The sequence below is a fragment of the Chrysemys picta genome, chromosome 10 (genome assembly GCF_011386835.1).
Source record: "Chrysemys picta bellii isolate R12L10 chromosome 10, ASM1138683v2, whole genome shotgun sequence".
NCBI classification, from domain to species: domain Eukaryota; kingdom Metazoa; phylum Chordata; order Testudines; family Emydidae; genus Chrysemys; species Chrysemys picta.
Window position 1 is genome coordinate 82,059,043 of NC_088800.1, and position 27,859 is coordinate 82,086,901.

Below are 27,859 nucleotides of genomic sequence, written 5' to 3' on the forward strand. Positions count from 1 at the left end.
TTCTATTGTACTATTACTATTGCATTAATCTGCATTTAGAATGTTTGGCTCAGTGCATAATGGCTTGACCTATGTTCTTCCACAGTTCTACCTTATTCTATTATTCATTACCTATCTAGTAGTCTCTGTATTACAAGTGAGAAATAAAGCGAGATGTGAAATGAAGCTTGTGTACTGTCAGTGACACTTGACCTAGCCATAGGCAAAGGAATATGTTATTTTTAAAGAGACTCTGCCAAAGCTTGTAAGTCTAAAATTAGACCTACTATGTAGCTATGACTTGGATCATTTGTCCTGATCTGCTCTACTCTTCCAGAGAGTGTTGCACTATATTAATTCTGGAACATAGTTGCTTTTCTTTTCAATAATCGCAGTTGTGTTACAAGCTGCAGAAGGAAACATACAAATCATTGGCAAGTTTCACTTTGCAAGTCCTGAATCGAAGTGGCCAGGTGATTCATTTATGTTCAGTCACAAAGCAAAACTTCCCATTCATTTTTTCCCTTTCAGTAAACTATAAAGGTATGTAGAGATACTGTACATAGAGGACTCAGATATTCTAACAGATGATAGGTCCTTTAAAATTGCATGTAATGAAAAGTGGGTTTGATAAAATATCTGATTAATGTGGGCAGGGATTTAGCTACACAATGGATCTCCATACACCGTGATAAAAATTAAAGATTTAATTTATTCCTTGGAGCCTCAGGCACTGCTGAAAAATCAGTGTGGAATCTAACAATCTTGTAAATCATTAATATGCATACATTTGGAGAAGCATATCTTTGTGCATTAACTCTTTTTTTAAAGAAACTCTTTGGCCACCTGTCCTTCATGAAAGCTGGCTTTGTCCCCTTGTTTGTGAAAGGGGAGTGGAAAGCTTCCAAAACGTAACTTTTGAGTCTTCCCTCCACCCCCAAAATTAAAAGTTTAAAGATGACCCATGTTTAGATTTCAGAGAAGGGGGACTGATTTTTCTCTTGAATTGAGCCCTTAGTGAACCCCTGTCCCTAATTAGCTTTCTTAAATAATGTGTGAGAGAGACTGAAGAAGGATATGGGGTTGGCAGTAATTTCACTGCCTTCATTATCTTGCTTTATTCTCATGAATCAGGAGGGTTTCTTCTGCTGTACAATAGCACTGGAAAGCTAATATGTACTTACTCCCTTTTATGCATTGTGCTAAGCTTCATAGCTTCTTTTAATGTTCTTCTCTGAGGCATTACAAAGTACAATTGCTCCTTTTCCAGTTTGGTTGTGGAAACAAGTGTTTGTATTAAAGTACTTTAATGTGGACTAGGAAATACCCATTTGGTTATCTATTCATTCTGTAAGAATTGTTTATGAATAAAGCAAATCTGTGAAACAGAATCAGTTTGAGCCTGACGATATCTTTCAAAGTGCTGTGGGGTTAGAGAATGAAATCTAAAATATTTGAAGCCATATAGGACTACAAGCATACATCCAGTATTAGAAAATTATTTGCATGCTGTCATTTTTCTGGACTGTCTTATTAGCAGGGTGGATTTGATTTAAATCAATTTGACTTGATCAAAAGACTTGATTTAATCATGGATTTCTACATAAAAGTGCATTCTTGTTGGTTGTTGTAACCTTAATACATATTCTTCTCTACTCAGAGATAGTAGGTTTAATTTTTAGAAGGTACACACTATACATTTTTAAAGTGATTTATTTTGAAAACTTTTCAGATTAGTTTTACAGCTTGTAGCGAAGTGAAGCCTCAGTGGTGCGGTGCCTCCTGCTGGTCGTCTTGGGAATTAGCTCTCCAGCACTCAGAGTGCCTCATACTGGCCGGTGTCTCGTCTGCTGCTGGCCCCTGTGTCCCTCCCTGTCCCTAGTACCCTTTACTTCAGGGTTCTGACCCTGCAGTACCCCACAATGCTCTGGGTCTCCCCTCCCAGGGGAAACCCCAATGTTGCCTCAGTGGCTACTGCTAGTCAGCATCTAGTCCCGCTCACTGGGGCAAACTGCAGTCTATCATGGCCACTCATCAATGGCAAGGGGGTTGGACCAGCTGCCTCTGCCTAACCCCAGGCTGCACCTCTGCAACCCCAGTACCTACTTTGGGCCTTTAACAAGGCCTCAGCCTGGAGAGTTGCCAGGCTGGAGCTCCCCAGCACTGCTCTGCCTCAGGTACCCTGCTCAGCTCCCAGACAGCCAGGTCCTTCTCTCTGCACAGCTAGAGAGAGACTGATCTAGCTCCTCCCTGTGCCCTTATAACAGGGCCACCTGTGGCCTGATTGGGGTGTGGCCCAGCTGTGGCTGTTCCCCAATCAGCCTAGCCTTTTTTCTAGGAGCAGGGTAACTGCCCTGCTACACAGCTATATCAGAAAATGAATGATTGGTAAATGAAATAAACAAAGGTAAATTGAAGCAGATATTTATCAAGTCAGTGGGAGATGAACTATCTCCAGTTCAACAGGTTAATCAATTAGTATTTGGAGGATTTTCTTGCCATGCTGTATTAGGAGGAGAACATCACTAGACAGACATTTAAATTGTTGTATTTAACTGAAACAACAACGTTCTATATTCTGGATTTTTTTCCACAGCAAACATATAATATTTTAACAAAACAAGCATATGAATTTTTGAATTTAGTTAAACCTTCAAGTTTTTTAAAATCAGGTTTGTTTTTGTTAAAATTGTTTTAACTAAAATAGTTAAATTAAAAAAAAAACACAAAAATTAAATTGACTATGTCAGCCAGGTCAACCTGAGAAACTTAAAATATTGGCTTCTGCAGCTAACTCAGTCGTCTTCACCTTCATTTTCCTGTTTGTTCTAATCTGGAAAAGAAAAACAAGCTTTCCTGCTTTTTCAGGTCCCAAATGATTTCTCAATTTGGAATGAATTATTCTTTCTACACCGGCAGAAGAGATACTGCTGTTAAAAGTGAGATTATCACTTCAACAGTCTCTGAATCCAAGTGCTTAAGTGACTTCCACCAGTTCACTGGTGTGACTTTCTTTAAAACATCATCAGCAAACATATATTTCCCAAACTGGGTCTCTTTTTTTATGGCCTGCTGCCATTATAGGTTTTCCCTTCTAGTGAGAGAATGATATGGTAGATCTCAAATCAATGAAGGCTACACTGAAAAAGACCTCAAGATTTCTGGAATATGCTCATCAAATCGTTTCACTTTTGTTTCTACTGCCTATCCCTCCCTTCTCACAGTTATCTCCAGACTTTCTCCTTGTCCAGAATCTCTTCCACCCCTAACAATCTTCTGTTCATTGAACTTTTTGAAACTTTGCGCTTTTAGAGAGAGGTAAGGGATTGACTCTGTGTACACAAATTTGCAGAGGGACAATAGGGTTGAGGTCTGTTATTTCTTATCTCTATATATTATTGATTTATTTATTTTAAAAACATTTTTGCTGTTAACAAGCATGTTATCTCTGGAGACCCAAATCCAGAGTTTGAGAACTGCAAAACTAAGCATCTCTGATGGTATCTTCTAGACTGAGCACTGAGTCCCATTGGGTAGATAGAAAGATTAATCTAAATAATCTATACAGATGCCCCTGAAACCCCATAAGATTGGGTCCCTAATCCATGAACTATTGGAACTCATTTACAAAACTTTTCTTAAACATTACATGACTATATAGTCTCATACTATAGAATTAGAATTTATAATCCCTATTCCATGATGCGATATCTTTGAGCTATAATGTATCTTAATTAAAACTATATCTTTAGATTTAAATAAAAAAAATCAGATCATTTATTTATTTATTTATTTAATTTTATTTTAAATCATTGATTTTTATCCACCCTGCTTATTAGTGAATTCTGACTAAACTCCTTCACAGCATGTATTAATGTATTAAGTAAAGGTAGTCTTTTTTTTTTCCTCTGTGGAAAGTGAGGACTTTTTACACAGCGTAGCTACTAAATTATAAGACAATTTACTTACATCTTCCAGGGAGCATTAAAATGTAAGCAAAACAATGTTCCAAAATTTAGCAACTGATGTTAATAACTTTATTAAGCAGTTATTGTGTAATAACACAGCTTGTCATGAAGATTTACAAAATGGATTTTAATATAGCAGTATAGGATTTGCCATAGTGGATGTTATCACTAGTCCTTCCAGTTCGGTATTACCAGGTTGCTACTTCAAGTTATAAAACACAAATCTGTGTGGTGTGGGAGGGTGGGTGGGGTGAGGTGGGAGGGAAGGAAGAGTTAACCTTAACTTCACCAGTTCCTGACTTGAACGCTTTACTTTGAAACTGAGAGAGAGACAATGGTGAGGTAATATCTTTTATTGGACCATCTTCTCTTGGTGTAGAAGGTACAAGCTTTTGAGCTACACGGAGTTCTTCAGCTCTGTTTAGCTCAAAAAGCATGTACTTTCCACCAACAGCAGTTGGTCCAATAAAAAGTTACCTCATCTACCTTGTCTTTCTCATATCCTGGGACCAACACAGCTACAATAACGCTGCAAATTTACTTTGGAACTGTAATATTCCTAATTAGCTTTTGTGTGTGAAACTTTAGGAATAATATATTAACAGATGAGCATTAACTTCATTAGAGATGCTCCTGCTTACATTAGGGTCTATATTTGACTCAGCTAGCTTGATGTTAAAATTTGTGGCATAAGGCATCTCTTACGGGATGTAGTATGTGGATGAAGCAATTGGACTGAGAGTTGGGAGACCTGGGTTCTGTTTTATCTCTGCCACTTGCTTGCTGTGTGACCTGGGGCAAGTCACTTCACTGTGCCTCTGTTTCCCCTTGCACCCTCTGTCTTATTTAGTTAGTTTGTAAACTCTTTGGGGCAGAGACTCTGTCACTGGGTACAGTGCGTAGCACAACGGGGATCTTGGCTGTGGCCTCTAGGCTCAACAGTAATACAGATATTTCTGTATTAAGAGTTAGTCATGTAATTAATGAATGAATGGGGCTGGGGTTTGAGGATCTCTGATATTACTAATAAAATGTATTGTTTTGTATTGTATAGTTGTGTAAACCACTCCTTCCATGTACTTGAAACTGCACACACAACACCGTACAGATGTTATATTAATCCATTGTGTATTTCACTTTTCTAGAATATGAACATTTTTAGCTATGTCTGGCTGAATCCCTTTTTATAAATGTAATCTAAATCTTTGTGAGAAAACTTGCAGATCTCCCTTTCATGTAGGAAAAGGGGGGGGGGGAAATTGGATATTTTTGTATATGGGTTAAAATATCTTGTTTGTAGACATGTGTGCAGTTTAACCTGTTTGATAACTCTCTCCTGAAGTAATGTGATAATTAGTACCAGCAGTTCAAAAATGGCATTTTTTTCTCATATCTACTGATAGTAATGACAAGCGTGTACGTGTATTTCTTCTTCCCAATATGTCCTCCAGCTAAAATCTAGTGTCTGTGTTCTGGCTATTTTAGTTTTAGTAATATTTAAAACATTGACCCTAATGTCCGCTTGATATGAAAGGGATATTCACACCTGCATTTTTTTCAGTTTTAGTTGCATACTCAACCTGACCCTGTTTAAATTTTCTTACTGTTTCTTGCTTTGAGTGAAGGCTATTTTTTCAGTGTAGACAAACTTCAATGTGTGGCTTTACATTTCAGATAACTCAATGGATTTTGTTGAAATCCATACATTAAGTGGATTTATATTGCTTCTCTTTTGAATTAAGTTTTATTAATGCCTGTTGGATTGGGCTCATTTCTTTGTCTTAGCAAACTAAAGATGGTGGTTTATCTCTTTTGAATTTCATTTAGTCTCTTGGTAGAGATCTGATAGGCAGAAATAGTCAAGTGTCCTTCCATCTGCATTCGGTATCTGAATAACTGTCATGAGAAGAATTCTTCAGGGTTATACATATCATGAAAGTGTTTGAATAAAACATAGAGGAAATTGAGAAATTAGATATTCTCATCACCCCACCGCCAAGATTACTCCTGACGTTACAGATAAACATTAGTTTTCTCTCTGCAGAATTGCATATTCCATTCCTATTTGTACAAAAGGTGACAAAATTAGAAAACAGAGGAAAAAGTGGCCCACAGTGATAGGCAGCAATATTAGATGGATGAAATTTTGGGAGTCTCAGTTAAAAAAAGAAACCACCACCGACAAAAAAACCTTGGCTATCCCTTTTAAGAAATCTGTTCAAGTTGGTGGTCCCTGCAGCTGCTTTTTACAAAGAGCAGTAACTTTAATAAATTAGTTTTATTTTTTGCTGCAGTTGCAATTGTACTGTTTACAATGGGGACTCTGATTTTTGCTGAAGTTGCAAGTATATTGTACTTTGTGTTAGTTCATTGGTGAGATGTTAATTCACTAAGGCCTCTTAAAAGAATCCTAAATTTTCTATTAAAATAATTTTCTATGAAACCAACTAATCATGAATTAAAAATGTTTTCTTACTTTATCAAATGGCGATATTTAGCTTTTATCTCAAAGGCTGTTCTCATATTCTCCAAATGTTAAGGTCAAGTAAAATATTAATTTAATAGGAATGGGGAAGCAAATGAGTTGTGTATCTTTTGGTGTTTGCTTTATGAAGTGCCCAAGAACTTGATTTATTGCTAGTGCCAAAACAGCTGTAAAAATGAAATTAAACTCTTGGCAAATTTTTATTTTAGGTAAAGAGCATTAACACAAGGTGGTCCTTCCCCCAAGCTCTTCTTTGCTATTTTTAATAGGATAAAATGAAAGTCTCTCAAAATCCTGTAGTTTGCTTTTTAATAGCAAAAAGTGGAATAGCTGTACCAGGGAGGCAAAATGTTTCTAAACTTACCTTTGGGTCAAAAAAGGTATCATGTTAATGACTGGACTCAGCACTGTTTTGCTGACTCATATCAAACTAAGCTATGTAATTAGCAATTGAAATTGCATAATTATTTCAAGGTATGAATATGTAAAGTATCTGAATGCTAGAGTTTGCACTGTGTAGCAATCTTATAATTGCCATAGAAGTATAAATTATCAAATGAAGTCTTTAATTTTGTTGAAGAGCTAAGAACACCTTTCTTTCTGTTGCATCTAATTCAGTGTGCTCACTTATTAATATAGCAAACAATTTAATATTTTTCAAAGTTAAAGCTCCCTTTATTCTATTCTGTCTACTGCACGTGTATCACTTGTGCCTGTAACATATGTCACCTTCTGTTGCTACAGCAGCATATCCCCTTCAAACTGGGAGAATGACTCTATAATCAAATAGAGTTCCCATCACATTCCAGAGCATATACACATAGTGCGAACTCGCTTGTTTCCAGTGCTTGGCTTTATTGGTAACTCAAAAATAAATAAAACATAAGCCTCAGCCTCGGTTTTCCCCCCCAAACTTTGGATTCTCTGTAAACCACCTCTGTACTGAGAGAGGCTTCAAATCCCACTTGTATCTTGGGCTTTGTCTTCACTACAAAATAAATGTTTTTTTCCTAGTGTAGATATGGCCAAGGTTGGGGCTAAATCAGTCTTCCTGCTAGTATGATTGACCATCATATACACTTTACTTTTATGCTGCGGTTCAAGCACTTGGTGACTCAACAGAGGAAGCTCTGCTCTTGGCCCGTTTCAGGGCATAGGATTAACTGTTTGGTTTCCTCTCCATTAAAATAGGTGCTTCAGTCTAGGGCACATTCTTGAGTCAAGACGCATGGTTTCTTATGCACATGATAAAAGTCCAGCAATAATTAAGGGTCTTTTCAAAGGCTACTTCACTTTGAAATTCTCCTTTCTAGTGAAAGCTTAGCAGAGCAATGCTAGGTTTTTATATGAATCCTCCTCCAAGGGACTTGAACTTAATTCTGCTGTGGTTGCTCTTACTTAGTAGTTCAGCTATGGATGTTGAAATTATTTTTCCAAACCGTGTCCATTTGTGACACTGCCAGTTTATATGTAGGTAGTTGAAGTTGCTTGTTTTTGCTGTTTTATTACTTACCTCTTTGATTTTTACATAACATTGTTCTTGTTATCCATGTAAATATCCAAGCCTTTTCTGAATGCTGCTAAGCTATTGGCTTCATTGATATCTTCTGGCAAGCCTTCCCCCCCCCCCCCAAAAAAAGTCACCATTTTTTTCCCCAGTTATGGAGGGAGTGGAATTCAGATGTTTAGATGGGGATTCCTCTGCCATACTCTGGGGTTGCAAAGATGAGGAGACTCCTCTAGGAGCAGTGTCATCTCTATTTCCTATCCAGAGGCTGCTACCGAGCTCTGTTCCTTCTGGTGTTTGTCTGATGATAGATCAAAATTCTTTTCCTATGAGTTGGATTTAAATAAATGTAAAGGAATACACTATGCTGCTGCATTTTATTTGAAGTCTGTTTTTAACTCTTATTAGAGAACCAAAGTGGGTGAGGTAATATCTTTATTGGACCAACTTCTGTTGGAGAAAGACAAGCTTTCAAACTTACACAGAGCTTTTTCTTCAGGTCTGGTCTTATGGCCAACTTAATTTTCTGCAATACTTAAACTATAATAGTTTTTATCTTAATTCTTCCAAGAATAAATATTATTACAGATTTTTTTAAAGCTGTCTCAATCTTGTTGTCATTGATCTTATTTGCTGAGAATTGTCATCTTGAAAGGACATATTCTTTTGTACTGTTCTTTCACTGTTATAAAGTTGTATGTTTATTACTGACTTAGAAAAGTTGTCTAAGTTGAAACTTAATTCTGCCTTCCTTCAAAATGGCATGATAGTAATTTGAAGAATGATGGTAATGTTAAGCTTGCAATCAGTGTGTTAATTCTCACCCACGCCTTTTGTTACTGATAGTGCAGTTTCTTGTACAAGTCTGGAGAAACATTGCTGGAGAACATTTTTAAAAGTACAGTCCTTGTTCTGCCAGTGTGGTAACTTTTTCCTTATGGAATCAGTGTTTTTTAAGTATTTAAACTGGTTTTATTTGTAATTTGTAAAACATTGCAATGATTTTTTTTTAAATTTGAAAATCAAAGGATATAATTAATAGTAAACGTACAGCGTAAATATCTGAATGTCTGTTCACTTGAGTAATGCATTGTAAAGCGTAAATGGGCCTCTGCCAATTTGAAATCTAATCATCTTCAAAAAAGTGTAAAAGGTTTTGCATTTATAAAGCTTACACTTGAGTTCCCCTGACAATATTTTGGATTTACAATTACATTTTTGTATAATTTAAAACACATCCTTCCTCAGTGCAATGTGAAATATGCTCCCAAGCAGCAGAAACTGTGACTCTGGTAGACACACAGTGCTGTCAAATATACAAAGTAAACAAACTGTTTTCCCTCTGATCTGCTTAGCTTTGCATGTCGCCTTGAATGCATTCTTCTGCTGCCCCTCTTCAGTGGCTTCCAGTTGAATATAGAACCCAGTTCAAGGTGTCTGCCCTGATATTCAGAGCCCCCTATGAATTTGTCCCTGGATACCTTAGAAATAGTGTGATTAGTTTATAGGAAATTCTCACGCTCCATGACCCTGAGTTCCCACAACAGCTATGTTACACTAGAACATTGAAATTGTTAACCAACAGAGGGAGGCTCATGAGTGGAGGAGACAGAACTTTTGAAAGACCCAGACCTGACTCTGGAATTTGCTCACTTGATCCTATGAGATAATTACTATAGACCTCACAACAAAACTAAATTCACAACTAATTTCTTTGACTTAGCTTTCTCTCATTGTCAATGTGCATGCTTGTGACAAAACAACCTAGAAACTAATCAGAGTATAGTAATAATCATGCTCTTTTTATTGTATATTGTAATGCTTTTTTTACTTTTGATATTTATATTGTTTATTTTAAATAGTGTGAATTTCCAGCAGTTAATCTTACCTGAGGGCTTGGCTACACTGGCGCTTTACAGTGCTGCAACTTTCTCGTTCAGGGGTGTGAAAAAAAACCCCTGAGTGCAACAAGTTACAGCGCTGTAAAGCACCAGTGTAAACAGTGCCCCAGTGCTGGGAGCCGTGCTCCCAGCGCTGTAAACTAATCCCCTCCTGGAGGTGGAGTACCTGCAGCGCTGGGAGAGCTCTCTCCCAGTACTGGCGCGGGACCACACTTGCACTTCAAAGCGCTGCCGAGGGAACGCTCCCGCAGCAGTGCTTTGAAGTTTTGAGTGTAGCCACGGCCTTAGTCTTGAGATAAGAAGCAAAAGTGGGTTTCTTCACATAAAATGCACTAGGGACCTTGAAAGCACCTTCAGTTGACTTCAAAGCTTTGGACAATTTTGTTGGATGTTTTTATTCACAAAAGAACAATTAAAGCTACAACTAATTTTTTTTTCTTTTTCTTTTTAGGTTATGGTTTCCTGTGTCTTGCACCTTTTTCTTGAAGAGAGGAAATGATCTTAGCAGAACTTGTTTCAAATTGATCACTGATAGAGTCTTCACAGTCCAGAAACGTGCATTGGGAGGGAAAAAATTAATCTCTTTGAAGTTTTTGAAGTTTGTCTTATTAAAAGGGGAAAAAAATGACGACTTCGTCTATTAGACGGCAAATGAAAAACATTGTGAACAATTATTCAGAGGCCGAAATAAAAGTTCGGGAAGCAACTTCCAATGACCCATGGGGTCCTTCTAGTTCCTTAATGACTGAAATAGCAGATCTGACTTACAATGTGGTAGCCTTTTCTGAAATTATGAGCATGATCTGGAAACGGCTGAATGACCATGGCAAAAACTGGCGGCATGTGTATAAGGCCCTTACTCTGTTAGATTACCTGATTAAAACAGGCTCTGAGAGGGTGGCACAGCAATGTAAAGAGAATATTTTTGCTATTCAAACATTGAAGGACTTCCAATATATTGATCGAGATGGTAAGGACCAGGGCATCAATGTAAGGGAGAAGTCCAAGCAGCTGGTCTCTCTTCTGAAGGATGATGAGCGACTCAAGACAGAGAGGGCCCAAGCCCTGAAGACCAAAGAGCGTATGGCTCAGGTGGCCACTGGAGTTGGTAGTAACCAGATCACATTTGGCAGAGGTTCCAGTCAGCCTAATCTATCCACTAGCTATTCAGAGCAAGAATATGGCAAATCTGGAGGCTCTCCTGCATCTTACCATGGCTGTAAGTACAAATAATCAAATGCATGTAAAAATGAGGGTGGTTTTGTTCCGTAAATCTACATCTGTTCGAGACCTTTCAGATTCTGATTTGCAGTTGGATGAGAGAGTAAGTGGAGCTTTCTAGAATATTAGTGTACAGATCACAAGGGGTTTTTGCAGTGACTGAAACTCTATACGTCTTCTGGGAAGTACTAATGCCTTTACAAATTACTAGGCTTAATTGCTTGTCGGGGAGAGGATGAATATGTTGATTTAAATTGATTTATAAAACAATTTTTACTTACCTTGTCCCAAAGGTGGTGAAATCCAGCCATTTCCATGAATGGATTCCAATGTTTAATATGACACATCTGACTGGGGCAGAGCAGCAAAGGGGATTCTTTCAGTTAATATTCTGCATACGTTTCCAATTTTGAGAGGTGTGTGTGATGAAAAGTGTGTTTTGTTTTACACTTCATTCTTTTAGGTTTCTTTTTGAATTCTATTTTAATAAAATCAGCACAGGGAATTCCCTTGCATCCATCAGTTTGACCAGACTTCCTTTTATTTTGTTGCTATTTTATTTTAGTGTGAGCATAACAGTTTACTTCATTGTTCAACAGTTCTTTTAAACAAATACTGTTGTAACAGTTCAATACTTCAGTGCTTAATTCTTCACTATACACATTTATAGTATCAACTTTTGATGTACAAATATCGGTACTAAATACTGTTTCATTCTAAAAATTAATGAAAATACAATGCCAAAGGAATGGGTTCTTTGTATGGCTGCTTGGGCCCACTTGTTATGCAGTCTGGTTTGGCACTTCTTAACATAAGTAATGATCTGAAGGCTGCTTTGGCTGAAATCTCAGTGGTTGTGGTATAATGCTAAAAGAAAACTCATTTTTTTGTTTGTTTGTTAAACGAACACTTACAGTATCTGAAGTGCTGTAACAGAGTCAATGGTGAATTGAATAAGTGTCAGTTATAACAATAATCTTACATTTGTCGGGCCCTTCATCCTAAATTATTACCACCTCTCAAGTTATAAATACAGGAATTGCCTTAACAGCCAATGACGTGTCACCCGCTTGTTGTGCGGAAGGCAGCAACAATTTAGCAGCACATAGCAATATTACACAACAGTTTAGGATAGGCAGTGAAAAATACTTTATCTATTTAAAGGTACAGAGAAAAGCACGTTAAGCAGCATTATCCAAACTGGAATTTTATCAGGCACCAAATTAATACTTTTTTCTTGTGAAAAATACCATGGGATCTTAAATGATCCCAAGTACTCAGAACCTCTGTTTTACCTCTTATTAAAAAAAACCCCACAAACCATGGAACATCCAACCGCTGAATACCTCTTTTTATCATGCTGGAGCATTGTTTCAGTATTGACTCTGAAAGAAGAGCATCTTTATTGTGTCACTAGGATATTAGGTTTTCTTTTGAGGTCTCCCTTCAGAGTACTAATGTAATTGAACCATACTTGGCTAGGAGATTAAGATGAAGTATCATGGCTCTTAACTTTAATTGATTTATTGAATTGATCCTCACCACGGTATGTTAATAATGTCTTGGTCTATTCTTCAGCAAATGTTACATTAGTTAGTATATTTAAACATTTTTATTTGCCATACTAAACCAGATACCAGACGTTCAAACTTTCTTTTGCTATATTCATGCTGCAGGAGAAGGTATCCTGCTGAATTCTTATTCCTTTAATGTTTTAGGAATTGTATTGTGTGCTAGATAGCAGAACCATGTTCAGGTCATTCTTTCAAAACAAAATATTAGTGTCCTGTGTATCGTTATTTGTCTTGTACTTGTGCACCCGAGTGCTCCACATCTTTATTTGCAGAACCACTTGTGCAGCAAGGATTGATTGAGCTCCTCCAGTAAGGAAGTTTTGGAAGTTCCGGAGCTTCTGGCTATAACACTCCCAACACTTTAATGCTAATCATCAAACATTTTGCTGGGTATTAAAAATATTTTTTAAACAATTCAAACGACAAATTTGTTGCATTTTATTGAGCAGACCTTTCAACTTGATAGACCAAAGCAACATCCACAGATGACCAGAGAACCAGAAACTATTTCAAAGCAGCGGTGTCTGTTACCAGGGGAGTGGGAGATTGTATGGTGGGGCACAGAGTATTACATTGTGAGCAAAAAAACCAAACCCTGGGAAATTTAATGTCTTCCCTGTTAGTGTAGAATTAATTTAGGCTTTAAAATAAATAAATGAATACAAGATCATGGAAAATCCTGGTTTCCATCTTTAGACCATTCAAAGGAAGATGAGTCATGTCTATCGTATTATCCTTTCTTCTCATATGGTCTGAGCGTGTAGCTCTAGCAAACTACATTGAAAGAGTAAACTTTTCACTTTGCAAGCCATTGAGAAATATCCTTGAAAGGACGTTTAGGAGGAAGTCACTGAACCGTGGCTGGTGGGGGCCGCGATCGGCCGAACCTGCCGCGTCAGCAGGTAAATAAAACTGGCCCGGCCCGCCAGGGTGCTTATCCTGGCGAGCCGCGTGCCGAACGTTGCTGACCCCTGATCTAGACCATCCCTGACAGGTGTTTGTCTAACCTGCTCTTAAAAATCTGCAATGATGGAGATCCCACAACCTTCCTGGGCAATTTATTCCGGTGCTTAACAACCCTGACAGGAATTTTTTCCTAATGTCCAACCTAAACCATCATTGCTGCAATTTAAGCCAATTGCTTCTTGTCCTATCCTCAGAGATTAAGGAGAACAATTTTTCTCCCTCCTCCTTATAGCAACCTTTTTATGTTCTTGAAAACTACTATCATGTCCCCTCTCAGGTTTTCTTCTTCAGCCCAGCCAAACCCAAATTTTTCAATCTTCCCTCATAGGTCATGTTTCTAGACCTTTAGTCATTTTTGTTGCTCTTCTCTGGGCTTTCTCCAACTTGTCCACATCTTTCCTGAAATGTGGTGCCCAGAACTGGACACAATACTCCAACTGAGGCTGTATCAGCACAGAGTAGAGCAGAAGAATTACTTCTCATGTCTTGCTTACAACACTCCTGCTAATACATCCCAGAATGATGTTCGCTTTTTTTTTTTGCAACTGTGTTACATTGTTGACTCATATTTAGCTTGCGATCCACTATGACCCCCAGATCCCTTTCCACAGTACTCCTTCCTAGGCAGTCATTTCCCATTTTGTATGTGTGCAACTGATTGTTCCTTCCAAAGTGGAGTACTTTGTATTTGTCCTTATTGAATTTCATCTTTTTTACTTCAGATCATTTCTGCAGTTTGTCCAAATCATTTTGAATTTTAATCCTATCATCCAAAGCACTTGCAACCTCTCCTACCTCGGTATCGTCTGCAGACTTTATAAGTGTACTCTGTATGTCACTATCTAAATCATTGATGAAGATCTTGAACCGGACCCAGAACTGATCCCTGTGGGACCCCACTCATTATGTAGTGTGTAGTCTTAAAAAGTGATGCCTAACAGACAACTTGATTTAATTATCCCTTATATATTACTTCGTGTACCACAAGAACAAAAAACAAAGATGAATATTGTTACTGTAATCAAACTTTTCAATAACAATAAATGCTTAAACCCCTCTCTCAAGATATGGCTAAGGGGGGATTAAAGAACTGATATAAAAATCACTACTTAATTGAAACAAGTTGTAGGGATCTTTTCAGTATTAGATGATTTTCAAAATGCACTTTAAGTTATCAGTTTCTCAGAATTGACCGGATAACAACTATTTATTTTTTTGCAAAGCAGAGAAGTGACGCTTTAAATCTATGTATCCGTGTAGGTGTATTTTTACCAAAAAAGATAGGATGTTAGTATTTCATGAGCCACAGTAACTGAAAAAAGGCTGACGGGTGTGTACTGGTCTCAGGTTTGAGCTATTTGGTGGATGAATCTTTTTTTAGTGATCAAAAACTAAATTGAATACCGAATGAGAGAAGTTTCAAGGTTAACTCATAAAACCAGTTATTCTCCTATCAATCACTAACTGGAATGAGAACGTCCAAAGTTGATTATGAAGACACTGTGCAGTAAATCTGACTTCTTCACACATTACTTTATTACGTGCCATAATTCCCCTCCTGGCATTGAAATACCCTTTTATACCAATAGACTCATGGAATATAAATTAACTCGTAGAACGTACTGTTTGTATGCTACATTTCACAGTTGGAGAGATTAGATCTTGGTTCTTTGGAAGTATCACTTCCTTTTTATTTGGTTTACCTGATTGCTGTCTGATTAGACTAGCATACAGTATCTGTGTATGGTTACTACTGGGTTGGTGTCCGTTTGTAGGATGATGCACAGGTGGTATTATACAATTTTTAGTCTTGCATTAGTCCCCTTCTCCTTTCTTTACATGATAGGCATTGCTATGATGTGTAGATCATAGAAACTATCACAGAAGATACCATTGACTTTACAATCAAGCTAGACCGTGAAGTGAGTGCCTGGGGCAGTGGGGTAGAGACCAGACTCTTTTCCCCATAGCATATAAAATGGCTTGGTATAGAGATGCTTTCCAAAAATTGTAGTCCAAGTATTTGGGTGAAAATGCTAGACCTATTTTTATGCTGTGGCTGATTTTCTACTAGTGTCAGCAGTGTTATTGTTTACATGGATGTAGGTCGGTCTGTTTACTCTAATATATTAGCTGAAACCTTTGGGGTTCTCCAAAGGTATAGCCAAAATATAATAAATAATCAGTAAATACGTATGAAAGATGTCATAGCTGGTAATAAAGACAGATGATAGAACAGAATCCTGCTTTAGTGATTAACTGAAGTTGGAAATTATTTCTTTATACTGTAGATAGACTTAGTGAGAAAGCAGGACAACGGCATTTATCACTGTAACCGCAAATATCCCACACAGTTGTTTCCATGTGGCCTAGAGATGCCTGAATCTGAAAATGCTCAAAGCAGTAACAAAGCAGAGCTTAACAGGTCAGAATTGATCTATTCAGTTCCATCTTACATAAACATCTGAGTTAATGGTCATGTGCTTTGGTATAAGAGATTCTTTGTGTGGCAGAGATACTGTTACTAAGGCAATAACCTTTATATTGGATCCTTGCAACTAAAACATATTCTGCAGTAACCAGCTGATATACAGGGACAGTTCTGATAATGCAGGAATTTAAAAGTGGAGTTGCTGGACAAAAAAGTCAATACGAAATAACACCGGTGCACTTTATTTTAATTCTTTGATGAAAAATCTGCTGATGGCCGTTATAAGCACCTCACATGGGTTAATTAAAGATGTTAAATTTTCATCCGTGTTTAATAGGAAGCACAGCTGAGAATTTCAATTAGACAAAATAACTTTGGGAACTCCAAAATGCAATTTTAATTTAAAAATAATAAAAGCAAATATGCTGAATTACTGAAACTTCTAAAAGATGTTTAGGCCATTTTATATGGCTTAATCTTGTTAAGAGTTGTGTTCAGTTCCTGGCACTGCTGAATACTGGTCACTATTGGGAACAGTGAGGTATAAGGCAAGATTGTCATTCTTTAGCACATTTTTTCAGAGATAGGAGGAACTAGGAGGAGGGGGAGAGTTGAGTGAATTTCTTCCACTCGTTCTTGAAGCTTTTAGTGTGGAAATAGTTGGGATATTGCAACTTGTATGCCCCTACAAGCTGGAATTACTACGAACACAAGCTCTAAGGATCCCTTTCCTAGGGGAAATGGGGAGAATAATAAAGGAGTTTAACGTAATGAACCCCATCCACATAATTTTGAAGCCATGCTAGCAACAGCTCCCACTCCTCCCCCCCCCGATATTCTATAGCACAGATTAAGAACACTTGTAGAGGGGAAAAATCATTGTGCACAATATTCAGGGAAGCCCAGCTAGATTCTTGCTGACAGCAGTCATTGCTAGTATACTTTCATCTGCAATGTAGAAAGGGTTTAATAGTCTATGCAGTATGGAGAAAAAAAATTGTATTTTCCTTGTCACTTTCCTGTACTAACAATCTGCCTACATTCATTTCTTCGAATCCCAGAGCCGTGTTGATGCCCCTGTCACTGCTGCTGTTTAACACCTATATTCCACCTTTGGAGGCAGTTGTGAGAAGACAAGACATGAGCTATGTAGGGCTATGAAATCAGCAGCACTCAGCATTTTTTGTCCTATACCTGCAGCCTAGACAGAACAGTCTTCTGTCTGTCATGATACATGAAGGAAATAAAAGCCTGGATGAGGAACAGCTGGTTTAAAATGATCACAGGATAGGCTGGACTGATGCTAGTTAGAAGAGAAGCATTTTGAGGACTATCCCTGGGCATATGATGCTGTCCAAGTTCAAGATAGCGTGTCGCCAAACCTTGCTGGGCTCTGTACTGATGTTGGTCATCAAGAGTGGCTTTCCATCTTTGGGTAGTGTCGGAGAAAAACACTCCATTTCCCCCGTGCCTGCTGGGACAGTATCCAGCTACTCGAGGCTGACTATTGTAATTCACTCTACCTGTGATTGTATTAGAAGTTTACTTCCTTGTATTACATTTAAAAAAATTCTCAAGACGACACACTACACTAATGTTACTCACAGGTTTCCCTGCTTGTCACCAAAGCCACTGGTAGGATACTGGTACCGGGCTGCAAAGCCCTTAACAGGATAGGCCCATGGGACTGCTTCTTTTGTCAGGAACTTCCGTGGCAGCTGCAATTGTTTGGCATGCTATATTTAACAGAGCCCAAATATAAACTTGAGAGAGGCAGAGGTTGCAGTGCATGACTCGCTTCTTTACCAAAGCATCCCCAGAGAACCAAAAGAGAGCGCAGGCAACACATCAAAAGGCAGAAGCTGAGAGCTAAAGAAAAAAGCAAGAATGACTTTGTGGTTAAGAATGAAGCTGGTTATTTACTTAGTATCTTTTTTGCTTCCCCTTTGCCATTCATTCACTTGGCAACATTTTGGAGTCTTTTATATTTTCAGAGCACTTCAGATCTTTTGGCTTTCTAGAGCATTGGTTTTCAACCTGTGGCCCATGGGCCCCTGGGGATCTGCAAACTATGCCTAAGATTTCCAAAGAGGTCTGCACTTCCATTTGAAACCTTTTAGGCACCCGCGACTGAAAAAGGGTTGAAAACCAGTGATCTTGAGGAATTATGTTCTTATCTCCAAAAGTAGGGATGTAAGTATGCAACTCCCCTGAAATTCAGCTGAGTACATATATAACTGAGGGTTGAAATGTGTAAATGAAGAGTGGAGATCTCGATTAGTGGTTGGCATGCTAAGATCTGTAGAAGACTGGAGGTTCTTCCCATGTGTAAGATTCTTTTGGCCTTGTTTTTTGGGAGTTAAGGGTACTTTTGAAGCAGACAAAACTTGGATATATGGAGAAGAGGTCTGAGAAAGTAGTAAGATTGGCAGAGGTGGCAATGGTTAAATAATGTAGATATGGTTAGAATTCAAAGTAGTGGGCCTGGCTGACTGGTTTGGAAGTCGAAGGATCAGTACAGTGTCAGGGTATATAGTTCAGGTATTCAATTCATCCATCACTCCTTTAGATTTGGGATGCAGTGGAAACGGCATGCTGAGTCGAAGAGTAGGGAGGAAAGGGAACTGCCTCATGTTGCTCTGGAGCTAACTTTCCCTTGCAGCACAGACTTCCTCTAAGGTGACTTTCCAGCCAGAAAGAAGGGTTGGTGAAAAGTCAAAATTTATACCAATTCGGAAAATGTTATTGGCTAGAATCAGGTGGAGGGGGTAATACACTTATAAAAGGTGATTAAAAACTGGGTTTAAAATGACCATTTAGCAATTTGACTTTTAAACACCAAGCTGTGCTATTTAGAAGAAACATTCATTTTTCCTAGTACCTGGGTAATCTAGCTTTCAATGTCTATTAATTTTTACCTTTTTTTTTAAAATAAAATGTTAGTGGATTATGCAAGATCACAATTCATATTTCAAATGTTAAACAGCAACTGTGTCATGCCTTGGTGAAACATTGTTTCAGTGTACACAGAATAATCCGTGACAGAGCACTAAAGCTAGTTAATAGTTGTTCAGTGAACACAGTGGAGTTCCAAACCTGATCAGAGTGTCTGGTTGCTACTGTAATACAAATGTTACAATGGTAAAAAGGCAGCTTTGACACACACAGAAACATTTTTTTTAGCATGTAGTCTTTCATCTTTGATTGCTTTTCATTGCCGTATAATGACATAACAGCATAGGTTTGCAACTAATTCTCAGCAGATAAATTCTTGACGTTCAGATGAAGACTTCTGTAGTAGTTACAATACAAATATCTATACCTGCTATCATTTTCTTTAAACAAGGCTTCTTATGAAATATTGCATCCTACTTTTAAGATATTCCTTAATACTAAACTTTTAATCTTTTTTTTTAATTACCAATCTGTTCAAATGAAATGTTTTTGCAGAGCATATTACTATTTTATAAACTGTATGTGTGAATAGATTACTTATGTGTCTAGACTGAGATTGGGTATTAGCTTATAAAAATGTGGGTGGTATCCCTTTTTACCTACATACTGGCTAGCTCTCAGCAAAGTCTCTTACTGTACTGTAATATTGGTACATGTTACAGGTACTAAAAACATCTCTTGAATGATTAACCACACGGTTTATGAAACCAGAGACCCCATCTCTAAAGCTCTGATTTGCTGTGGCATTATTATATCTAGCAGCCATTGTAGTCAGATACTCAGTATTTCTTGATAATCCTTGTTAATAAATTAATCCCTTGTTTTTCAAGCACAGTTTTCCTCTAAGCTATCAAATTCTTCCAGAAGTCTCTCTTTATAACTTCTTTTGTCTTGTTTGTTGACATCATGGAAGTGGGGCTGATCTTTCAGGAAGCTGAGCATGTTCTACTCTCGTTTGACGTCAATGGGCATGGCGAGTCCTTGGCACCTCTCAGGATAAGGCCCAGTATTTGTAATTCTTGGCTTGCAAGAGCAGCTGTATAGAAGTGAAATGCAGTGTGAAGAGTGAATTTAATCAGGCATGTTAAGAGGTTCATAAAGCTTCATAGATACTCTTATATTCAATATGTTTCTGTTCCTTCAACAGCTACATCCCCTCGAGTTTCTTCAGAGCTAGAGCAAGCACGACCTCAGACAAGTGGAGAGGAAGAGCTCCAACTGCAGCTTGCATTAGCAATGAGCAGAGAAGTTGCAGAGCAGGTGAGTTTCCTGTGTATTACAATCATTCCCTGTCTATGCTCTAACTGCAAAGGGGAAGACCAGCTTCCATGAATGCAATTTGGTTTCACTCCAGTTGGGGAGCTATGTGAAGCAATAGCCATTTTGGACAAGGGCAGCTGTGGCTTCAAACCCATTGAGAATAAGACATGGCAGCCATTTTGAAATGAGCCATCTTCTGTGGAAGAACATTATTCATCAGTCCCTCCTGAACTTTCAGTTATGAAAAATTATTGCAAAAAAAATGAATTCCTAAAAAAAAAAAGCGTACAAAATTTCAGTGAGTTGTAACTATAAACTACTAAGATTGAACAGCGTTTTATTCTGTTAAGATCATTTGGGACAAAAAAAAATAATGAAAAAATGGTCTGACCTGGAATGCTCATTTTCCTAAATCACTCATTTTTAATTAATTTTAACTCAAGCTAGTCTACTGTATTTTTTGTAACTTCACAGAAAATTCATTCTGTATTCACAGTAAATGCTGTAATATTGGGGAGATTATATTATATTCTTAATACATAACAAAGGGGTTGCATCTCAGCTATACATACAAAACTCAAACCTTAATCATGGAATCATGCCAGGCACTTCCACAATGATTTTCAGTCTTTTTACAACAAGCATCAGTTTATAACTGTACATTAAATACGAAAGTCCTTCTGTCTGCAAAAGGATACCGTAAGGAAGAGGATTTTTTTCTCATTTAGCAGTAAAGCTGGAAATAATGAACTTAAACTAAAAGTAGAAAAGATATAACTATTGGGGAATAAGATGAAATTCAGAAAGTGGTGATGGAATTGAAATCATTTGAAATAAAGTCAGTTTGACATAAACGTATTAGAGATGGCCTAGAGATTTTAGAATCCCACAAAAAAGTGCAGAGTTCACTAGAAGAACTACTCTGGTTCCTTATGGACCTAACAATTCTATCAAATGTTGAGAGAGACTGACAAAAGCCAGGAAATCTGAAGTTAAAGCGGATGTCTCAATCTTCAATGTTTTAAAGGGGAAATGGTTGAAGATGGAATATCTGCTTTCTTTACTTTCCCTCGTCTTTATTAGTTCATTATTTAAGCCATCTTTGTTTTACTCATTCTGCGAAAGATATAAAGAAAACAAGCTTTCAACAAAGATTTCAAGTGGACTGTGTATATACGTTTAATGATCTCATCTTTAAGATTAGTGAACTAGGGTCAGGTTGTTTTGGCTTGTGCGTAAGTGGAGAGATCTACCCAAAGAACCCTCATCGCATTGGGGGGGAGGGCTAGTTCAGTGGTTTGAGCATTGGCCTGCTAAACCCAGGGTTGTGAGTTCAATCCTTGAGGGGGCCACTCTAGGGATCTGGGGCAAAATCAGTACTTGGTCCTGCTAGTGAAGGCAGGGGACTGGACTCGATGACCTTTCAAGGTCCCTTCCAGTTCTAGGAGCTAGGATATCTCCATTTAAAAAAAAAAAAAAATCACATGCAAGGGACAATCTGTCCTTTGTAACCCACTGCACACCTCCTTGGTGCAAATTGCTCCAAAGGGGGCTGGCAAGAGTTGAGGCTATAGCAGGCCTTCTCCCTGCACTGGCCTGCCAAGCAGGCTAGGCACATGTAGGGAGCAAACTGCGCCATTTTAAAGGCACAGTTTAGCCCAACAGTCAGTATCAACAGTGTTGATTTCCTTTGCAGGAGGAGCGCCTCCGACGCGGAGATGATCTGAGATTACAGATGGCTCTGGAGGAGAGTCGCAGAGACACAATTAAAAACCCCAAAAAGAAGGAGGTAGTGCCTTCAATTAAGAAATTCCTGGTTATGCTGCAGAATGATGAAATACAGTCCAATCTAGCTTAATCTGGGCCTGTATATGCTTTTGGGATTTTGTTGTGGTAGATAAGATTCATCCATGCAGCTGATCAAGGAGGGTGTGTAACAGAACAAAATATTGCTTTGTGACATGATGGGCATGTTACTTCAGGGTAGTGTAGTCCTATTTATTAAAGCTTAAAAAACATTTCTTCCCCACAGCACACAACTTTGTTGGATCTCATGGATGCACTGCCCTCATCAGCACCAGCCCCTCAGAAAACCGAAACCTGGGGACCCACAGCTGGAGCAAACCAAACAGACCCCTGGGGAGGATCTGCAGCTACAGCTACCACCTCTGACCCATGGCAATCATTTGGTAAGAATAAACACTGCCAGAAGTAGTGCTGAAAAACACTTTCATGGTGCTGACTCTGTCCAAGATTTTCTATACGTGGGCAGACTGACATACTCCATAACATAAGTATTTTGATCTAATGTGGTTAATTTTTTGGCTAGCTTATTTCATCAAGAGAAAACTGTAATGGAAATTTTAATCCATTTAGTTTGATTTTATGCCATTGTAGTGAGGCTTCATACCCCAAAGGGAGGGAGGTGGTAACTGATTTTCCATTTTTCCCTTGGCAGCAGAAACTGCTTGTCTCATGTTGGAGATACTCAGACTCTGACTTGTAGTTGTGCTCAGCATCATAGGTTAAGAAACTATATTAGGCAGTGACAGGCATCCGAGTCAGGTTGCTATAATTAGCAATCCACTAGCAGTGAATTACAATGTGTTATTACTGTTAATGAAAAAGTGTGTTTATACTGACATACAGTCAATAGTAAATCAGTTAAATTGTCTAAATTAGTTATTTTTTATCAACAAAACTATACTGGGTGAAATCTAACTTTAAATCTATTTTAATTTTAATCCTTTATGAAACACTGAAGATTTCTTGACTTGAGTGCTAAATCCAAATGCATATGTATTTGATATGGACGATCCAAACCGGCACATGTTAGAGGACTACATATTTAATTTTCTGGGTGTCTTCCCTATTCTTTTTACTGCCTCCCAGCAAAGTCCTTTTGGATTTGCAAGGCCTGTTTGGCAATCTGCTTTTAAGGCCCATAGAGACACACGCTGTCCAAAGAGTTGTTCTTTTATATCAGAAAGTCCACAGCCCTTACAGTCAGTCTTCAGACCTCTTCATCTCTGAGGACAGATCCAGACAACATGGGCAGCGAGAAGCTTCTCCTTTCCTTGAAGTGCCTGACAGCTTAGTTCTGTCTCCTCGGCTGCAGGCAGTTGTTTACAGGATTCCATTCTATAGAACAATTGAGGGGGGGGGGAAATTAATTAAAACAAATGACCCTCAAAAATTACTAGTTGAATTTCTGACGCATATCATCTGGGTTGATTTGCTGAGCTATGTAGTTGGGTGGAGGATGTATTTCCTAGAAGCTTTCTGGGTGGGATTTGTTCGCCGAGGTTCAGAAATACAGAGATGTGTGGGAATGGCAGAAAAGCCCTGAAAGCAGGGAAAGGCCAAGGATTGCTTCTTTTGAAATCCCTCATCACTGAATGCATTGATGGGGGGCCTCTGCATTTTCTGTAATCTGCAGCCAGGGACATCGAGGTGGTTTCAATCCAGCCAGGAATGACTCGGGCAGGAACCAAATTAGTCTAGCTCAGAGATCTAGGAGAGTCAGCTATAGGTGCTCCTGTCCTTCATCCTCTTTCCCCTGGGCATGAAGAAAGCAGACAATTTGTGAAAGGATGTAAAATTGCTGAGGGCCACATCGTAACAGCCACTGCTCCTGGCTGCAGTCCTAACCCGCTGTCTATTCCACTCCCTCTGCTTCTCAGACCAACTGGTAACTAAACAGCTCAAACCCATCAAAAATCCCAAGTACTAGTAAGAGACGTGTTAGGTATCCCCTTCTGCCATTATACACCTACTTCTGTTCTTCCAATATCCGCCGTTAACCAAATATTTTACTCAGCTGGCTCTTATTCAGATGGTCTACCGCCTGCAGCCAGCTACAAAATCTGTTGGCTTTTTTCTCCAACCTGAAACCAAAGGTCTGAGTTCTAACTTCTGGCATCTCCATTCATGGGCTAGAGTCCCTCCTTTCTCCAGATCCCCTGCTTACAGGCCTCAAGCCCCTCTGTCTCCATTAGGACAAGACAGTAGACCCTGAAGTCTACTTGGCATGTCTAGTTGGCAGCCGGTATCAAGTGGAGTGTCCCAAGGGTCGGTCCTGGGGCCGGTTTTGTTCAATATCTTCATTAATGATCTGGAGGATGGCGTGGATTGCACCCTCAGCAAGCTTGCAGATGACACTAAACTGGGAGGAGTGGTAGATATGCTGGAGGGTAGGGATAGGATACAGAGGGACCTAGACAAATTTGAGGATTGGTCCAAAAGAAATCTGATGAGGTTCAACAAGGACAAGTGCAGAGTCCTGCACTTAGGATGGAAGAATCCCATGTATTGCTACAGACTAGGGACCGAATGGCTAGGCAGCAGTTCTGCAGAAAAGGACCTGGGTACTACAGTGGACGAGAAGCTGGATATGAGTCAACAGTGTGCCCTTATTGCCAAGAAGGCTAATGACATTTTAAGCTGTATAAGTAGGAGCATTGCCAGCAGATCGAGGGACATGATCATTTCCCCTCTATTTGGCATTGGTGAGGCCTCATCTGGAATACTGTGTCCAGTTTTGGGCCCTACACTACAAAAAGGATGTGGAAAAATTGGAGAGAGTCCAGCAGAGGGCAACAAAAATGATTAGGGGGCTGGAGCACATGACTTATGAGGAGAGGTTGAGGCAACTGGGGTTATTTAGTCTGCAGAAGAGAAGAATGAGGGGGGATTTGATAGCTGCTTTCAACTACCTGAAAGGGGGTTCCCAAGAGGATGGATCTAGACTGTTCTCAGTGGTAGCAGATTACAGAACAAGGAATAACAGTCTCAAGTTGCAGCGGGGGAGGTTTAGGTTGGATATTAGGAAAACCTTTTTTCACTAGGAGGGTGGTGAAGCACTGGAATGATTTATCTAAGGTGGTGGTGGAATCTCCTTCCTTGGAGGTTTTTAAGGTCAGGCTTGACAAAGCCCTGGTTGGGATGATTTAGTTAGGGATTGGTCCTGCTTTGAGCAAGGGGTTGGACTAGATGACCTCCTGAGGTTCCTTCCAACCCTGATCTTCTATGATTCTAAGTGCCAACAAAATAAAAGCAAAAATACCAAGACTCCCTAAAAAGCCAGCAGTGTCCTATCTCATTCTGAATGCAACCCAGAAGACTCAGCTACTGGGGATAGGGAAAAAAGGCAATGCCCAGTGCCATTGTAAATTGAAAAAAAAAAAAAAAAAAAAAATGAAAAGACCATCCCTCTTATTCCTTGGCTTACGTGAGACACAGGACTCCTAAGAAACACAATTAAAAATCGAAAGGGGCAAAGCAGGACAAGTCTGGCTCACGCTCATGGAAAAAGGGCTATCTGTCAAGATTCTGGTCGTCCTGATAGGGGCACTCAGGCATGAGGAAGTTCATGTTTATCCCTTCATAGATATCTTGCTGATCAGGGCCCCCTGACCAGGGTGGTGGTGAATTAGCCAACAGATCTTTCAAACATATGGGTACAAGTCGTGATCATCTGGAACAGGGGCTGGATACCACTAGTTAATTTTGTGCCCGGGGGATCAAATGGACACCATACAACAGTGCATAAGAAGAGAGGTAAAATAAGTTGAAGGAAATGCTTCATTCAGGAGTCCATCAGCTCCTTGGGAAACCTTGGTCCAGGTCCTTGTGAACCTTATAGGGATTATGGTCCCATGTATAGATTCTTCAGTTGGCCATATGAACCTCCCCCCAGCCCTCCCCCAGGATATCCCTGTTGGCCAAAGTCTCCCCTTCCTATCCTGCCACAGTGATCAAGATCCCACAGAAGGTTATATGACCTCAAGGATGGTAGACAAAACCTGATTGACAGGTAGGAAAAATCACTTCCTTTTCTCCTCATTCTTCCCTTCCCTATGATCAGGAAGTTCCGATAGCAATAGTGTACCTTGCAACCTGTAGATCAGTTGGAGAGCGTTTAGTATTGAAGCATTGATGTCTTCTCATTTTAGCACTGTGTGCAGCTGCTTAGCCACTGGGTCATTGTTTTGTTTTAAACAGAGTTTGCATCTTCATCTATGATGAGCACTAAAACATGAGATTAGAAAAGGTCAATCAGAGTTCTGGGGTTTTGAGACTGTTTTCATTTTTTTTATGGGGAAAATACAAGCAAAAACTTGTCAACGGATGGTATTAGTGCAGCTGTTGAGTTTCCTGTCCTTGGCTCCCAACTTTATTAATGCCATGTACAACAACTCTCTGTTCTTGCTTTCCAGCTACTTGGCTCCCAAGGATAGTCTTGAAGATGTCAGGTTTATGAATCTTGACTGCTAGTAAAACAGTGACTCATTAAAATAGAGGATTTTAATCCTGCCTAGCTGTGCTTTGACATTTCAATAGAGGGAAGGGAGGTGGGGGAAGGTATCTTCCTAAATGCTCTTAGCTACAACTGTTCTAATTTTGCGATCTATCTTATGAAAGAACAAAAGACATTTTTGAAAGCTTCCGTTTATCCGGAATAGTGTCATTAGCATTTCTTGCATGGGATCATCAATCGTAACTCAACACACAATGCAGATGAAGGAAGTGTGTATGCTGGAATGAGAGTAGCCGTATTCAAATAGAGCCTGTCAGCATTTCCTGTTCTGTAGATGGAACAAAAAGATGCCACCTGTTGATGAAAGTGAGCTAACGACTCTGCAAATCGGAACTCGTGCTAGTATGCTTATCTCCTAGTTTCCTAGTTGGCTTTCATGGTGCTGTTCTTTAAACTGAGGATTTGGTTGTAAACTGAAACAGCAAGGTGAACCAAGGTGATACAGCTGTCTACTACAAGAGTGGCTCTGTCCTGTTCTTGTATTAAAGCATTTGTTTCTTTTTTATACTTGTATTTCCTGTTGCCGACTATCTCTTGGTCTCTGTTGAAATCTAGTTTTCGGAAAAAGGGTGTATGTGAACCCACATTCTAACTTGGAAATAATTGATCACTTTAAAGGGTTATGTGGATATGTGCAATAAAGGCAAAATTATTTGCTTTTCTTATTTTGGGCTGGTAAGTCGAATTTTCTTGGTTTGGGGTTCCCGTTCGCGCGCTGGCAGGCTGAGTGCAGGCACGTATCTGATACATTTGCTGCCAAGTGTTGCTTCATTAGAGATGCTCCTTGGAATCTTCAGACTATAAAGAGGATTCCTAGGTACCGAAGTGCTTCTGTTGAGTAGGTGGCTGCATCGTAAATACTGCTCTCTTTGTGATGCTTGTATACACTGTCAGAGACCGTTGTTAAAACCTGTGTGGCACTATAGTAATGCCTCTCCAAAAGGAAACACCAAAGGTAGCGCTGGGGATGCTCTTTCTGATTGCTACTGCTTGTTGCAGACAGGTAGGAGGTCTGCAGCAAGTACTGGATCTGGGCAAGTGAGATTGTGGGAGGAGGGAGGTGATGTTGGTAGTGGGGAAATATTGCTCTTTCTAGGGTTGAGCAGAATCTCCCACTTCCCCCCCCCCCCCCCCCGTTATGGGGGAGGGGACGCAGCCAAGAGCAGGCCTTTCAGACTTTTGGCAGTTTGGGTTTTTGCCTCCTAGAATGAGTCTGAGGCCAGGTTCACACTACAGACTTCTGCTGGCATAGCTCTGTCAGTCAGGCATTTGACGAGATTGACCAACATAGCA

At 39.2% G+C, this 27,859-nt stretch overlaps 1 protein-coding gene across 9 annotated transcripts in view; it reads left to right on the forward strand.

Moving 5' to 3' along the window:
• EPN2 (epsin 2) overlaps nucleotides 1-27,859 on the forward strand; it is a 59,684-nt gene that overhangs the window by 17,926 nt on the left and 13,899 nt on the right. For 4 of the 9 annotated variants that reach the window (XR_010591215.1, XM_008164755.4, XM_008164756.4 and 1 more), the window contains exons 2-5: nucleotides 10,292-11,059; nucleotides 20,135-20,247; nucleotides 21,944-22,036; nucleotides 22,280-22,436. Coding sequence is in view for 8 of the 9 variants with exons in the window: in XM_008164755.4 (XP_008162977.1) it covers nucleotides 10,465-11,059; nucleotides 20,135-20,247; nucleotides 21,944-22,036; nucleotides 22,280-22,436 (958 nt within the window). In the remaining variant the exon portion in view is untranslated. Of the gene's footprint in view, nucleotides 1-10,291; nucleotides 11,060-17,798; nucleotides 18,226-20,134; nucleotides 20,248-21,943; nucleotides 22,037-22,279; nucleotides 22,437-27,859 lie in introns of those variants that run through there. The other 5 variants (XM_024102422.3, XM_065560220.1, XM_065560219.1 and 2 more) reach the window with 3 other exon arrangements.